At 44.9% G+C, this 17299-nt stretch overlaps 1 protein-coding gene across 1 annotated transcript in view; it reads left to right on the top strand.

Annotated features, from left to right (window-relative positions):
- Positions 1-17299, top strand: part of LOC147659355 (putative trypsin-6) — a gene marked incomplete at its 3' end in the record, with an annotated part of 53880 nt that overhangs the window by 27577 nt on the left and 9004 nt on the right. The window contains exon 3 of the mRNA XM_086951806.1: positions 10549-10808. Coding sequence (XP_086807932.1) covers positions 10549-10808 — 260 coding nt within the window. The remainder of the gene's footprint in view (positions 1-10548; positions 10809-17299) is intronic.

Here is a 17299-nt window from a genome sequence, read left to right as displayed (position 1 = left end):
TCCATCAAGAAGGCATTCAGATGTGTCACACATTTGCCATAAATTCTGAATGTTAGCACTCTAGTTGCACATTAGATCACTGTAGTAAAGCTACTGCTCACCAGGGACGTCTGCTGCTGGTACTCAAAGTGCATGTTTCAGTCTGCATGTCAAATTTTTTTAATGAAATAGAAGAGGATTTGAGAAGTCACTCAAAATGATCCCTAATTTTTCTTTCTGAAGCACTAATCATACTTTCTATGGCAAAATTAACCCCTCATGTTGTTCCTTTTTAAATTGAGTGTTTTCAGACTTACCACTTCATTCCAATCAAGATGGCTTCTGGTGTGCCATACTTTTGTCATAAGTAAGACTGTTAGCGCTCTAGTTGTTCTTTAGAACACTCTGGGACATTCTGTCATTGGGCTATACTTGGGGTACATCTGGGTGATATTTGGGCTACATTTAGGCTCTTTTGTCTCTGGTGGCCACCTTGGGAGACTGTATGTCAGAATTTTTTAATGAAATTGAAGAGGGTTTGAGAAGTCACTCAAAATGTGCCCTAATTTTTCTTTCTGCAGCACTAATCATAATTCATATGGCAAAATATACCCCCTCATTTTGTTCCTTTTTAAATTAAATGTTTTAAGAGTTACCACTTTATTCCAATCAAGATGGCTTCAGGTGTGCCATACCTTTGTAATAAGTAGGACTGTTAGCGCTCTAGTTGTTCTTTAGAACACTCTGGGACATTCTGTCATTGGGCTATACTTGGGCTACATCTGGGTGATATTTGGGCTACATTTGGGCTCTTTTGTCTCTGGTGGCCATTTTGGGAGACTGCATGTCAGAATTTTTTAATGAAATAGAAGAGGATTTGAAAAGTCACTCAAAATGTGCCCTTATTTTTTCTTTCTGCAGCACTAATAATACCTTCTATTGCATAATATACCCCCTCATTTTGTTCCTTTTTAAATGAAATGTTTTAAGAGTTACCACTTTATTCCCATCACGATGGCTCCAGGTGTGCTATACCTTTGTAATAAGTAGGACTGTTAGCGCTCTAGTTGTTCTTTAGAACACTCTGGGACATTCTGTCATTGGGCTATACTTGGGCTACATCTGGGTGATATTTGGGCTACATTTGGGCTCTTTTGTCTCTGGTGGCCATTTTGGGAGACTGCATGTCAGAATGTTTTAATGAAATAGAAAAGGATTTGAGAAGTCACTCAAAATGTGCCCTAATTTTTCATTCTGCAGCACTAATCATACTTTCTATGGCAAAATATACCCCCTCATGTTGTTTCTTTTTAAATTAAATGTTTTAATAGTTACCACTTTATTCCAATCAAGATGGCTTCAGGTGTGCCATACCTTTGTAATACGTAGGACTGTTAGCGCTCTAGTTGTTCTTTAGAACACTCTAGGGGGCTGCAGTAGAACACAAAGGAATCAACTGACAGTCTCTGTCCTTGTTGGATGTACATGTTTTACTGAGAATGTCAGACTTCATTTTCACATGACTGAGAAAGATAATGTGAATTTACAGAAAATATGCTTTCAGTTTAGCTTATAGATCCCCTTCCAAACCACTGTGGGAAAATCATGAGATATTAGTTTTCTTTCAAACAATATTCATGATATCACAGCAGAAGGTTTTTTCACATGGTAAAATCACCTTAGAACCCACCACAATTCCTAAAACGAGTATGGTACCATCAACAAATGATTTATAATCTAACTAAAGTCTTAAAACCCTCTATTAACTACAATGCTTTTTAATGAGGTGCTATCATGTATATTGGTCCCAAGATGGCTGCCAACACTTCTTGGATGAAGTGCTGACAGCCAATCAGATCAGATGTGTGGTTAGGCTCCGCCCAGATATATATCTTTTTTTGAACCTAAATTACTCAAAATCCACTGGAGCACATATATTGAGACCTAGCAAAGGCACATCGGGCTAACAGTCCCTACAATTTTGCCAAGTTTCGTGCAAATCCATTCAGCCGTTCGAGCTAAAAGTGAGGCCAACCGCCCTATGGAAATTACCATGGGAAAAACGCGTTTTGGGACCCCCCTTTTTTCTCGCCCCCCCCTTGATGAAACCCTCCCAAATTGTCAGGGGCTGCTCAGAAACAAAATGTTCCATTTTCCTGAAAATTTCAGCCAATTCCGTCTACAAACGCCAAAGTTATTAGACATAGAATTTTCAAAAATCCCATAGAGAAAAAATCCTAACTATATATACCTACTGGCGACCGCCAGTAGGTAATATATATATATATATATATATATATATATATATATATATTGATATATATATACATATATATTCACTGAAAAAACCATAGGTTTCACACCAGTTATAGTTAGGAATTAGCATTTAAAAAACCTATTATATTCACTGTAAAAACCATAGGTTTCACACCAGTTATAGTTAGCTGGAAATTTTACTGACATAAAACCATTGAAATTCCCACATTATAGTTAGTAGGACTCACTATAACTTGCGCGCCTGCAATGCACTGCTGATGACGTCACATATTACATCAATCATGACATGGTCAGTGACATCACTCATGACATTACTGATGACGCCATCCAGTGAATGTGTCTTTCTGAAAAATAAATATGTTTTATATATGTATATGTAAAGGTCGATGGAAGAATAAATGTTTAAATAAGTGTCTAAATGGATGTTTAAAAAAAAAATTGATTGGTTAACTGGCTTATTAAGTGTATCTTAGTGAATACATATATTAACGAGTAATGTTTAAATATTTAAATATATGTATCAGTGTTTCGCTTTGTGTATAAGTGGCTGCATGGGTTGGTGAGTACCTACATGTGTGTGTATATGGGTTATTAAATGTTTTTTTTAGTATCAGTATGAGTGTCTGTATGGTTTGGTGGGGTATTACTTAGCACATAGATGCATCAATGACTGACTCACTGTTTGTATGTGTTTTGAAGACAGCATATGTGCAGGACTGTATGGGTGGATGAGTGTGTATATGTGTGTGTTAGTGAGTGAATGACTGTCTCACTAGTGTCTTTATCAGTAACTACATATGTTTTAATCTAGTATATGTGAGTATTGATGTATATGAGTGAGTATATGTGAGAGTGAGAGATTGAAAGAGTTCTTGTTTAAATAAGTATGTGTTTCTATAAGTGATTGTTTAAGAGAGTAAGTATGTGTAAGTTTCCTTAGAAGTAAGGTGGTAGTGTGTGTTTAGCTGTATATGCAAATAAATGGATGTTCAATAGTTTATTTGCATGTGTGATTATGTGTGTGAGTAACTTTTAAATGACTGTCGGTGTGTAACAGGATGTATAGGTGTATCACTACATATGATGAGTGAGTATATGTATGAGTGACTATATAAAACTGTTGGTGAATGAGTGGATGTGTATATAGATGGTGGTGTTACTGAATTGGTTGTTGTAACTGGTATGGGTATCTCCATTTTTATGAAAATGTTAGTTTCTATTTTTGAATATGTGTTTCAAGGGTTACATTACACTGAAAGGAGGTCTGTCACTCTGTCACAAGGATGGTGTCATCAGTGATGTCATGAGTGATGTCACTGACCATGTCATGAGTGATGTAATATGTGACGTCATCAGCAGTGCATTGCAGGCGCGCAAGTTATAGTGAGTCCGACTAACTATAACGTGGGAATTTCAATGGTTTTATGTCAGTAAAATTTCCAGCTAAGTATAACTGGTGTGAAACCTATGGTTTTTTCAGTGAATTTAATAGGTTTTTTTAAATGCTAATTCCTAACTATAAGTGGTGTGAAACCTATGGTTTTTTCAGTGAATTTCATAGGTTTTTTAAATGCTAATTCCTAACTATAACTGGTGTGAAACCTATGGTTTTTTCAGTGAATTTCAAAGGTTTTTTTAATGCTAATTCCTAACTATATAAGACCTGAAAGCCCACCAGGAATCTCCAGTATGCGCCAGGGGACTGCATTGCAGAGAGGGGTAATGAAGCCACGACCCTTTTTACACCTCTCTGCAACGCAGCCCCCGTGCATGTTTGAAGAGGGGGAACTAATTCCCCTTGCATACTGGGGGCCCCTGGGGGCCAACTAGCCCACCTGGAACCTCCAGTATGCGCCAAGGGGCTGCATTGCAGAGAGGTGTAATGAGGCCACACCCCTTTTACACCTCTCTGCAATGCAGGCCACTGGCGCGTTTGCAGAGGGGGGACTAATTCCCCTTGCATACTGGGGGTCCCTGGGTCATATCTGCCCAAACACCGATATTTCGAACGATTGAAAATGAGTTTTCTTGAAAAACATTTGGATTTGGATTATCATGTCCTATACTTTGGAATTTTTGAAAGACTGACTTTAAGGATGCTATAAATTACTCAAGTCTGCCCGAATTGTGTGGGTAAAATTGATACCTAGTCACTTTGAATAAGAATGTACTTACATCTCGTCTAACATTTGGAAGAAATATCTAGTTATATGACAACAGGATACCGACATAACTTGAAGGAAATAAGAACGCCCTGAAGAAGTTCTGTTGTACAGAACGAAACGTTTCGGCTGGCTGTGGTACATAAACTTAAGGAAAATAAAAACATTTGAATATACACCAAAATTCAGCGCTTCAATAAGGACTCTAAGTGATATGATTTGATTAGACTCATTGTGCAAGTGGTGCTGTGCCAAACTTTGGAATATTCTCCACTACTCTCTTCTACTTACTCTCTCCTACTCCACTACTCTCAAATACTCACTCTCTACTACTCATTCTCTACTACTCTACTACTCTCTCTCTACTACTCACTCCCTACTACTCGCTACTCACTACTCCCTACTACTCACTATCTACTACTCTCTACTACTCACTCTCTACTACTCTCTCTCTACTACTCACTCTTTACTACTCACTACTACTCTCTACTACTCACTCTCTACTTCTCACTCTCTACTACTCTCTACTACTCACTCTCTACTACTCTCTCTCTACTACTCACTCTCTACTACTCACTTTACTACTCACTCTCTACTACTCTCTACTACTGACTCTCTACTACTCTCTCTCTACTACTCTCTCTCTACTACTCTCTCTCTACTAGTCTCTACTACTCACTCTACTACTCACTCTCTACTACTCTCTACTATTCTCTCTGCTACTCACTCTCTAGTACTCTCTACTACTCACTCTCTACTACTCACTCTCTACTACTCTCTACTACTCACTCTTTACTACTCTCTACTACTCACTCTCTACTGCTCTCTACTACTCACTCTACTACTTACCCTCTACTACTCACTCTCTACTACTCTCTACTACTCACTCTACTATTCACTCTACTACTCTGGACTACTCACTCTCTGCTACTTCTCTACTGCTCTCTACTACTCTCTACTACTCACTCTCTACTCTCTATTACTCACTCTCTACTCTCTACTCTCTACCTCTCTGTACTTCTCTCTCTACTAGTCTCTACCTCTCTACCTCTACCTCTCTACCTCTACACCTCTACCTCTCTCTACACGCACACATATACACATATATGCATATATATGCATATGCATTTATATATATGTATGTGTATGCATATATATATATAAAAAAACAACAAAAATATATTTTTTTTAAACAGCTACTTTTTTTAAAAACTGTCATTCTTTTTCCCCATGGTACGCTCCCCGGTACGCTCCCCGGTGCGCGTACCGGGCGCTCCCTCCGCGAAAATCAAAAAAATTGGGTTTTTTTGCCCTGCGGGGCCCTTTTATGACCCCCACATCAAACCTCGGGGGTCAAGGGGGGGTCTACTCTGCCCCATTATGGTCAATTCCCCCTTTGTTTTAGCCACCTCTTGTGTCTCGATCCTACCGAGACACAAGATGGCGGCCGCTCCGGACTGTTTGGAATGTTTACAGACACCCGAGAGCCAATCAGCTTTCCGCAAACAGGTCACGTAGTGCGCCCGGTACGCGCCCCGGTGCGCGTACCGGGCTGCTGCCATAGATATATATTTTTTTTTAACCTAAATTACTCAAAAACCACTGGAGCACATATCTTGAGACATAGCAAAGGCACATCGGGCTACCAGTCCCTACAATTTTGCCAAGTTTGGTGGAAATCCATTCAGCCGTTCGGGCTAAAAGTGAGTTTGACCGCCCTATGGAAATTAACTTGGGCAAAACACGTTTTGGGACCCCCCTTTTATCTTGGCCCCCACTTCATGAATCCCCCCCAAACTTTCAAGGAAGGACCGGAGCTCCGCAGGGCAAATTTGAGGAAATTTTCAGGCAGATTCGTCAACTGGCGCCAACGTTATTCCAAATAGACTTTTGAGATTTTGCATTGAAAAAAATCCTAACTATAACTACCTACTGGCGACCGCCAGTAGGTAGTTATAGTTAGGACTTAGTTTCCATAGGAAAAGCATTTTTTGTTTTCCCAATAACTTTGGGGCCGGTAGACGAATGTTCGTGAAATTTTTTCACTCCTTGTGGGGTCTCTGATAAGCTCCTGTCTTGAACGTTTTGGGGTGGTTCATCAAGCAGGGGCTGAGAAAAAAGGGGGGTCCCAAAACCCGTTTTCCCCAATGTTATTTTCCATAGGAAACTTTAGACATGGCTACAGCCTGAACTGCTGAACAGAATTACTCCAAATTTGGCAAAAAGGTAGCCCTTGGTTCATAAAGAGTCCTTTTTGTTAAATGGTGTAAATCCGTTCAGTAGTTCCTGAAATATTTGAAAAATAAAAGTTTCAACATCTATGGCAGAGGTGGGTTTGCGAACCTTCCCGAGCGCGAGCTTGACTGTGATTGGCTGCCAACATTTCAAACCAGGAAGCGTTGGCGGCACTCTTGTGAACCGAGTCACAAGAAAACAGTGAAAAAACTGTTTAAAAATAAGAAAAGGGAGCAGGGTAGAAACACACTGACCCCCTAGGCCCGCCCAGGAGGTCCCACACGGACCACCAGGACCCCAAAAATATTTTTTTTAAATAAATTCGGCAGAAATCATGTTGGGGTCACGAATCCCGCCGAAATTATAAAAAATGAAGTGCGGGATCCCGCGCTGCATTTATATTAGGCCCCCGGGTGGGCCAGGTCCTGGAGGCATTGCCAAATCAATAATAGCAGGGGCTGATGGGGGCCCCTGCAGCTCCGGAGAATGCCACCTCTGTGAAAAAATGGGTGGGGGGGCCCTGTGGCACGTTTTAAGTTGAGGGATTAAGTTCCCTTGAATCCTGAGGGTCCCTGGGTGCCAACTAGCCTACCTGGTACCTCCAGTTAGCGCCACAGAGTTGCGTTGCAGAGAGGTGTAAAAAAGGGGCTTGGCCTCAGGCACCTCTCTGCAACGTAGCCCTGTGGTGCTTACTGAAGGTTCCTGGTTGGCTAGTTGGCCCCCAGGGACCCTCAGGATTCAAGGGGACTTAATCCCTAAACTTAAAACATGTCACAGGGCGCATTTGCACACTTATCACATCAGGCCCTGCTCCCTCCCTGCACCACTGTGCAAACGGGCCCTTTGGCATGATGTAAGTTGGCAGATTAAGTTCCCTTGAATCGTGAGGGTCCCTTGGGTCCAACTAGCCCACCAGGTACCTCCAGTAAGCACCCATGAGCTGCGTTGTGGAGAGGTTTAAAAAGGGTCTTTGCCTTGGACCATCTCTCTGCAAAGCAGCTCTGTGCCGCTTCTTGGAGGTACCTGGTGGGCTAGTTGGCCCCCAGGGACCCTCGGGATTCAAGGGGACTTAATCTTCCAACTTACAATGTGCTAGGGGGCACCTTTGCACAGTGGTGCAGGGAGTGGGCTGGGCCTGATATAAGAAGTTAGCAATCCTGCTGTGTGGGACTTACTGGTGATAATAAAAGGGATAGTTGGCCCCCAAGGTTGACGTTGGGGCTAACTACTCCTCCTGTTACCTCCAGTAAATATCACACAGTGGGATTGCTAAGAGGTGTTTCGGAGGCCACGCTCACCTTTCTCCACCACTCTGGAAACGCAACTGTTATGTTATAGTTAGAAATTAGCATGTAAAAAACCTTTGAAATTCACTGAAAAAACCATAGCTTTCAGGCACGTTATAGTTAGAAATGACCATTTAAAAAACATTTGAAATTCTCCGAAAAAAACATAGATTTCAGGCATGTTATAGTTAGAAAATAGCATTTTAAAAACCTTAGAAATTCACTGAAAAAAACATAGGTTTCAGGGACCTTGTAGTTAGTTGGACATTTCTCTTGAAAAAACCCATAGAAAATTCCTCGTTATAGTTAGTTCAGCTAACTATAACTTGTGCACCCACAATGCACTGCTGATGACGTCACCTATTACATCAATTATGACATGGTCAGTGACATATATATATATATATATATATATTCACTGAATAAAGCAAATGTCACAGGGATGGTATAGATAGGAATCAAAATTTAGAAAACTTGAAAATGCATTAAAAAAACATAGGTTACAGGGATGGTATAGTTAGGCTGAGATTTCACTTATATAAAACCTTGAAATTTTAGCCGTTATAGTTAGGTGAGCTAATTACAACTGAAGCCCCCGCAACGCGCTGCTTATGACCTTACCTATTACATCACTCATTACATCACTCATGACATGGTCAGTGACATCATTGATTACATCACTGATGACATCTCAAAATACATCACTGATTACATCATATAGTGATTAAGAGCATTTTCTAAATGTTTCTGAGTGTTAAAGGTATGTACTAAGATACTACAAAAATTAAATAAGTATGATTTGTGTACTACTAATGAGTGAAACTATTTTTAACACATATTATGTAAGTGGCTGTGTAACTGAGAGGCCGATTCACAGAACTAACTTAAGACAAAATCCTAAACTTACTACTTTTGGTATTCACAGAAGGCATTTAGTAGTAATAAAGTTAGGATTTTGTCTTAAGTTTGTCTTAAGACAAACTTAAGACAAACTTAAGACAGACTTAATACACAACTAAGACAGACTTAAGACAGACTTAAGACAAACTTAAGACAGACTTAAGACAGACTTAAGATGGACTTAAGACGGACCTAAAACAAACTTAAGACAAAATCCTAACTTAAGTCTGTCTTAAGTGTGTCTTAAGTCTGTCTTACGTTTGTCTTAAGTCTGTCCTAAGTCTGTCTTAGGTCTGTCTTAAGTTTGTCTTAAGTTTGACTTAAGTCAAACTTAAGACAAAATCCTAACTTTACTACTACTAAATGCCCTCTGTGAATACCAAAAGTAGTAAGTTTGGGATTTTGTCTTAAATTAGTTCTGTGAATCAGGCCCTATGTGTATCTATGTAGGAGTGGGTGTAAGTGGCTCTCTCATGTGTGAGTGGTTGTATGGGAGAGTGAGTGGCTCTATTGGTGTACGAGTAGCTGTATGGGTGGGTGAGTACTGTTTTTGTGGCTGTGAGGGATGAGTGAGTGGGTGTGTGAGATGCTATATATGTGAGTGATTGGGTATGTAAGTGGCTTTATGGGTGAGTGAGTGGGTACATAAGTGGTTTATGGGTGAATGAGTGGGTGTGTGAGTGACTGCATTGGTGAGTGAGTGAATGTGAGAGTGGCTGTATTGGTGTGTGTGTGTGTGTGCTTGTGCCAGTGACTGTGTAGGTGAGTGAGTACATGTGTCAGTATCTGTATGAGTAAGTGAGTGGGTATGTGAGTAACTGTATGGGTGAGTGAGTGACTCCCTGAGTGAATGTATAGGTGAGTGAGTAGCTGTATGGGGGACTGACTCAGTGTGTGAGTGGCTGCATGACTGTATGAGTGGGTGTGTAAGTGTATGTATGCTAAGCCTTGAGACGTCAGTCCTTCATCAGACTTTCCTAGGTGTTTGGTGTAATAGGCTTAACTGAGCGCCTCTCCCTGTGCCAAACATTTCTAAATCTCATTGGGCTCACTCTTGGGAGTTCAGACCTTTACTGGACTGGGAGTTGAGTCTTTTATCTGGTTCACTCTTGGGAGTTCAGTCCTTCACTGGACTGTGTGTTGATACCTTCATTGGGTTGACTCTTAGAAGTGCAGGCCTTAATCAGACTGTGAGGTGACTCCTTCCTCGGGTTCAGTCTTGGGAGTTCAGTCCTTCATGGGACTGTGAGTTGACTCCTTCATCGGGTTCAGTCTTGGGAGTTCAGTCCTTCATCGGACTGTGAGTTGACTCCTTCATCGGGTTCAGTCTTGGGAGTTCAGTCCTTCATGGGACTGTGAGTTGACTCCTTCATCGGGTTCAGTCTTGGGAGTTCAGTCCTTCATGGGACTGTGAGTTGAGTCCTTCATTGGGTTGACTCTTGGGAGTTCAGTCCTTCATCGGACTGTGAGTTGACTCTTTCATCGGGTTCAGTCTTGGGAGTTCAGTCTTTCATGGGACTGTGAGTTGAGTCCTTCATTGGGTTGACTCTTGGGAGTTCAGTCCTTCATCGGACTGTGAGTTGATTCCTTCATCGGGTTCAGTCTTGAAGGTTCAGTCCTACGGTGTACTGTCTAAGGTGTTTGGTGTAAGAGACTGAACTGACTGCCTTATCCTGTGCCTCACGTTTCTATACCTTTCTCTTCTTCAGAGCAGAGACGCTGGTGGCCCACCTGGGTGAACACGACACTGCATACGCAGAAGATACCGAGCAGCACCTCCAGGTAGCCAAGGTCATCATGCACCCCGACTACAACAAAGTCAAAACCGACAATGACTTCATGCTGGTCAAACTAGCAACCCGTGCAAAGTTCAACTCATACGTGAAGCCCATCATGATGGCCACCAGCTGCCCCACTGCGGGAAGCCGATGCCTGGTCTCAGGCTGGGGCAACGTTCTCACCTCTGGAGGTAAGACACAAGCCAGTCCCTGAGCAGCGGCAGAGGTGGCTAGAAACACTCTCTTGCAAAGGGCAAAAATAATCCTAAATGAGGAAACATACAGAAGGTGCCAGAACTGTAACAACATGTACAAGTGACCAGGCCAGGTGACATCCCCATTAAACCTCGTGATCCCCACACCTTGTAAGGAGGTGATCTGGGGTCCAGAAAAGGATGGTCAGTTTGCATCAGTAGTTTCAGACAATTCTCAAGTGCATCTTCATGTGCAATACATCTGACTCACTGGTTGGAGTGCTGGGGGATGGGGTTAGGGTGCTCGTACGATGTATTTGGGGTGGTTGTGTGATAGAAGTGGGGTGCTGGTGTGATGGGGTTAGGGCGCTCATGCAATGGGGTTTGGGTGCTCCTGTGATGTGTTTAGGTGCTGTAGTGATGTGTTAAGGCACTTGTGTGATGGGGTTAAGGTGCACGTACAATGGTATTGGGGTGCTGACGTGTTGTGGATAGTCTGCTGGTGGGGTGCGTTTCGGGTTATGGTGTGATGGGGTTAGGATGCTGAAGTGATGGGGTTATAGTGATGGTGAGATGGGTTTTAGGTGCGCGAGGGATGAGGTTAGGATGCTGCTGTGATGGTGTTAGTCTGCTGGTGGGATGATGTTAGGGTGCTGCTGTGATGGTGTTAGTCTGCTGGTGGGATGATGTTAGGGTGCTGCTGTGATGGTGTTAGTCTTCTGGAGGGATGGATTGCTGATGTGATGGGGTTAGGGTGCTTGCGCAATGGGGTTAGGGTGCTGGTGGGATGATGTTAGGGTGCTGCTGTGATGGTGTTAGTCTGCTGGTGGGATGATGTTAGGATGCTGCTGTGATGGTGTTAGTCTGCTGGTGGGATGATGTTAGGGTGCTGCTGTGATGGGGTTAGTCTGCTGGTGGGATGATGTTAGGGTGCTGCTGTGATGGTGTTAGTCTTCTGGAGGGATGGATTGCTGATGTGATGGGGTTAGGGTGCTTGCGCAATGGGGTTAGGGTGCTGGTGGGATGATGTTAGGGTGCTGCTGTGATGGGGTTAGTCTGCTGGTGGGATGAGGTTAGGATGCTGCTGTGATGGTGTTAGTCTGCTGGTGGGATGATGTTAGGATGCTGCTGTGATGGTGTTAGTCTGCTGGTGGGATGATGTTAGGGTGCTGCTGTGTTGGGGTTAGTCTTCTGGAGGGATGGATTGCTGATGTGATGGGGTTAGGGTGCTTGCGCAATGGGGTTAGGGTGCTGGTGGGATGATGTTAGGGTGCTGCTGTGATGGTGTTAGTCTGCTGGTGGGATGAGGTTAGGGTGCTGCTGTGATGGGGTTAGTCTTCTGGAGGGATGGATTGCTGATGTGATGGTGTTAGTCTGCTGGTGGGATGATGTTAGGGTGCTGCTGTGATGGTGTTAGTCTGCTGGTGGGATGATGTTAGGGTGCTGCTGTGATGGTGTTAGTCTGCTGGTGGGATGATGTTAGGGTGCTGCTGTGATGGGGTTAGTCTTCTGGAGGGATGGATTGCTGATGTGATGGGGTTAGGGTGCTTGCGCAATGGGGTTAGGGTGCTGGTGGGAAAGGATTAGGTTAGTATCCTCATGTGATGGGTTTTCTCTGGTAGTGGGATGGGGTTGGGGTGCTGATGTGATGGGGTCAGGGTGCTTGTTGGGAGAAGGTGGGTTGGTATATGCTGTTCACTAATTAAAGTGGACACCTTGTACCAGTCCACACGACCCTTATGATGTCTGAGGTCAAAGATAACCTTATTGAAAGCAATCCTAGTGGTAGCTATGGAGAGCAGCCTTCAGGCTTAATCTTCAAGGAATCTGTTTTACCAGAATATCACCTCCTAAATGATTAAATGAAAGTAGAACCACAAAGTGTTTATATAAATATATTTATTTATTAATAAAACGCTCTCTAGTAGTCTCCATGTGAGACTAGGGCCCAAAGCACACAATATTTAATCAATAGAACATTCGTAATTGCGAAATACACAGCGGGCTCCAGGGGGAAACCGAACCATATACTAACAAAATGGTATAACAACAACGGCTTCAATAGACACAGTGCCTAGAGCACGTAGAATTGCTGGCATCCCAAGGAACCACCCAGAGGAGTGACACAGGGAGCCCACGGAGGACGGGTGCAGTGTGGTAACACAGACTCGTGCTCCGTACAACTCTATGGGAAAGTCGCGGTCGGAAATTTACTGGTTAAGGACACTTCTAAGAGGACTTCAAGCAAACCCTTTGGAACTTAGTAGGTTCTAAGGCCGATCCACCAGTGAGTACCGAAATACCCGTGTTACCTATCCCAGAGGAGTCGGGTGCATTGGGCTCAAGTGGTGTCGGAAACCTTTGTCGTTTTCAATGGAGAGCTGCAAAGAAGTCCTGCTGCCAGGAGGGCAAAGAATGTCTGATGGAATCCAAGCCTGGATTCGAGGTGAGAAGTACATGAAAGCAGAGAGGACAGAGTCTGGGTCACTTCAGATGACCAGGGGCTCGGTAGACGAATGCCCACCAATGTCATGCGCTTCAGGTGAGTTGACACAATGCTTGACTCTGCATCCACGGAGACGTCGACGATGACCAAAGTCCGGAGGTGACCTGTCCCACGAAGGATGTCGAGAGCTGAGGGGTCGATGTCCTGCTGGAGCACCAACAAGCCTTGGCAACTGCAACCCTTTTTGTCAGAGGAAACAGGTTAAGGTGTGGACCAGCGAGGTCCAGGGGGACTCTCCAAGCAATGCAGAGCCAGGGCACATCTGGAGAAACCAGGTAAGCCCAAGAATTAACAAGGTGACCCTCGCCAGGACCCACAGGCCAACGGACCAGGGATCGGGAGGAGACCTCAAGCAAGCTTGCAAAGGACCAGCCCACAGGAAATTCGTGGAGTGGAGGCGGAAAATTTTCTGTGCAAATACTGCTCGGGGCTGGGACTACACGGAGTCCAAAGCACAGGCTCAGGAATTGTCACTAAGCATATGCAACTGCAAAAGTACGCGGTGCACAGGGGTTCGGGTTGCACGGTCGCCACAAGGGATACTGGTCTCAGAATAGCTGAGAGGGCAGATCGACCTCAGAGACGCCTCCTGTGTTGCTGAAATACTTTGAGTCCTCAGTCACTCGGGAGAAGCAAACCAGTCAGATGCGTTTAGGTGCCTGTTGTGAGAAGTTAGCCTGGCATATGATGTCCACTAGTTCTAGTGGGCACCTTGCACCAGTCTAATCAACCCTTATTGATGGTGGTTGTAAAGTCAACCTTATAGACAAGCTATCCTAGTGGAAGCATGGGCCAGCAGTCAATAGGCTAAGACTTCAGAGAGCATGCGAAGCAAGCTGTTTTACCAATTATAGTCCCTTGAATACCAAATAAAAGGACACCACACAAGGTATATATCAAATATATATGTATTTATTCTAAACACAGACCCTCTGCACTCTTTATGAGGTCAGAGGTAAAAGCACAATACAAGTTACTTAATTAGCATACGATAAGTTGCACAAATACAGTTATGCACTAGGGGCCGCACAAACCATATACTAAAATAGTGGTATAAGAACCACACCAGAAATAGAAAGTAGGCCGAGGGCCTAGGGAATCGCTGGGGCTACTCTGAACAAACCAGTGGAGTGGTGTGGCTCACTGGTTAGAGGCGGCAGACCTGTAAGCAGAGGACGGCCCAGGACCAGGGTTCGATTCCCGACGCGGCAGGGTCGGGGACCAGGGTCAGCGGGCTTGATAATTCTCGCCTCGGTGCCTACTCCAGTCAGGGACCACACTCGGCAACTCTGGGCATTAGCTTGCCTCATCTTCACAACGGCCCCCCCAGACCGCCGGGGATGCTTGGTCGCACCTTAGAGATACCCATTAGGGATCATCTCTCAGGGTGAGCCAGGACGGGTTCCCCAGAGGTCGAAGCGCGGAGATACTCCTCCGGGAGTCGATTCTAGCGCTATATATAAACCCGCAATTAAAGTAGGACGCATGCGGTGTCTAAACACAGTCGCGAGTTACCATTGACTTTCTATGAGAAACGTAAAAGTTACAAAGTTACTGTTTAAGGGCACTTCCGGTTGGACTACTACAAAACCACTTTAGACTAGGATACTTCGAGAGTCAAGACCCATGGGAGCACCGGAGTACTCGTGTTACCTCACCCAGGAAAGCCGGGTACTTATGTGCCTTTTGGTGTCGGGTTTCGTCCCTGTTTTCTATGGAGATCTGCAAAGAAGTGCTGCAGGCGACCAGAGGAAAAGTGTCCGGGTGGATCCAAGGGTGGATTGAAGATGTGAAGAACCTGAAAGCAGAGGGGACAGAGTCTGGGTCACTAGCCAGTGACCAGGAAGGAACCAGGAGGGGACCAGGCGATGTCGCAATAATCTCAGGTGAAGAGGTGAAGCTTGTCTCTGCAGCCACAAGGTCCAGGAGGTGTTGACGATAACCAGGAGCTGGATTCGAGCTGTCCCACAAATGATCTAGTTGACTGCGGTGTCGGTATCCGGATTGGACCCAACATGCCTTGGCAAATGCAATCCACGCAGGAAGTGAAGATTGGCTTTGGTGCAGACCAACAAGGTCTGTGGTGCTTCTCCTTTACAGGGAAGCTGGAGCAAGCCTGGAGCAACTAAGAAAGCAGTTTAAGTTCTAAGGAAAGGCCTCAGGGGGCTCACTAGCCAACAGACTAGGAACCGGGAAGATGCATCAAGCTGAAATACAAGAGCAGGCCCCACGTGGCACTCATGGAGTGTGGAGGGCTGAGCTTCGGTGCAAATGGTGGTCGGGTCTGGGGCTTCTTGTACCCCAATGCACAACTGCGAGTTACCTCAGGAGTCGATGGTTAGCAAAATGCAGGATGTCCAGGAGTTCCGGTCCCACGTCTCTCGTGTCCGCCACAGGTCTCAGCTTTGCTGTGAGTGTGGGTCGGAGTCAGCGATGTCTGGAAGTCCATGCCCTGTGTCGCTGAGTCTTTGGGTTCCGGCAGGAGCGTCGACAAAGCAGACTGGCAAGTTACTGGTGGTGCCTGTTTGCACAGGGTGGTCACTCCTTGACCACAAGGGCAATGTCTTCCGTCTTCCAGTCAGGATGGAACGTCGAAGGTCCAAGAGTTCTGTATCAAAGTTTCGTTCCAGGATAATCTAAAGTCCTAGGGACACAGCTCCTATACTTATACCAAGTTAAGGGGTTGGATTACCTGCTAGGTCTCTCTTATGGGTGGACCTGGGAAGGGGGTGGTTACACCCCTTTCCCTTTGTCCAGTTTCATGCCAGAGCGGGGCTGGAGTGGCCCAGCAACTGGTTTGAACCGAGCTATGCATAGAGCACCTTGTGTGCCCCAGGCAGTGTCTGGAAAAGCATCTGCTGATGCAGCCCTCCCTGCCCCAATACACATCAGCATGTCTGGGGAGGTTCTGGCACCTCCCTGGACAGGAAACCTATTGTCCAGGCCTCCCTTGCTGGAGTTTCATCCGGCAGCAGGAGGTCAGACTTGTGTCTGTGGCAGCAGCATCCATTTTGTGATGCTGAGGCTCTGTTTCACTTTAACCAGGGTTAGCAGTAACTACATGTCTTCTCCCTCTAGAAGGGTGGAATGCTACTCCTGCCACAAGAACTGGTGGGGGGGGGGGGGTAGTATTCCAAAGTATTTGACACCTTACACGACATGTTTTGATAAAGCCAAACCAAAGTTAGCATTAACCGCAAGGATTATAGTGCACTTAAGAGTATATGGTATGGCTATATCATAGAACAGCTATAAGGAGATGGTTACGAAAGCTGAAGTGGGGCTCGGCTCATGCTAGGGCACCCTCTCACATAAAAGCAAGCACTAGGAGTGACTTATAGGTTACTATGTGTCTATATATAAGGTAGATATAGGTATACTATATCTAAGTATGGGGTGATTACATCACCTTACCCAGGCTGGGTGAACAGCCTGTGGTGTCAGTCTGGAGGGCCAGCCAGGGGTGGCATAATACATGCTGCCGCCCGTGGTAGGCCTTGGACGCACCTATGCCCTGGGTACTTATGGTACACTACACAGGGGCTCACAGAGGTGACCCAATACCAATCTGGTAGGTACCTAAAGTACATGAAGTCCATTTTATAGTGAGAGCAGATAGCCTGGGGCCCTGAATAGCAGGATCCCAGGCCAACTAAGTCGAAAACCAGCAAAACACTAGGCAAAACGTTGGGGTAACCATACAGTCAGATATCCACCTTCCTACACCTGTTGCTGCAGGGGAGTAACTCCTTTACTCCAAGGGAGATTCTTCAGTCATCCAGCTTCGTGCAGGCAGTCGAAGTACTTGGTTTCTTCTTAGCAGAATCTTGTCTAGGTAAAATCGAACGTCCTGTAATCAGGCTACCCAGTTTATACCCCTGGGAAGGGGTTGGAAAGATTCTGTGGACCCTCCTAGAGGAGGGGCAGGACAGAGGGGTGACTACACCCATGCCCTTTGTCCAGTTTTACACAAGAGCAGGAG

This window comes from Lissotriton vulgaris, unplaced genomic scaffold, assembly GCF_964263255.1.
Source record: "Lissotriton vulgaris unplaced genomic scaffold, aLisVul1.2 SCAFFOLD_2194, whole genome shotgun sequence".
Taxonomy (NCBI): domain Eukaryota; kingdom Metazoa; phylum Chordata; class Amphibia; order Caudata; family Salamandridae; genus Lissotriton; species Lissotriton vulgaris.
Note: the sequence above shows the minus strand (reverse complement) of the source record. Positions and strands in the feature narration are given on the sequence as shown.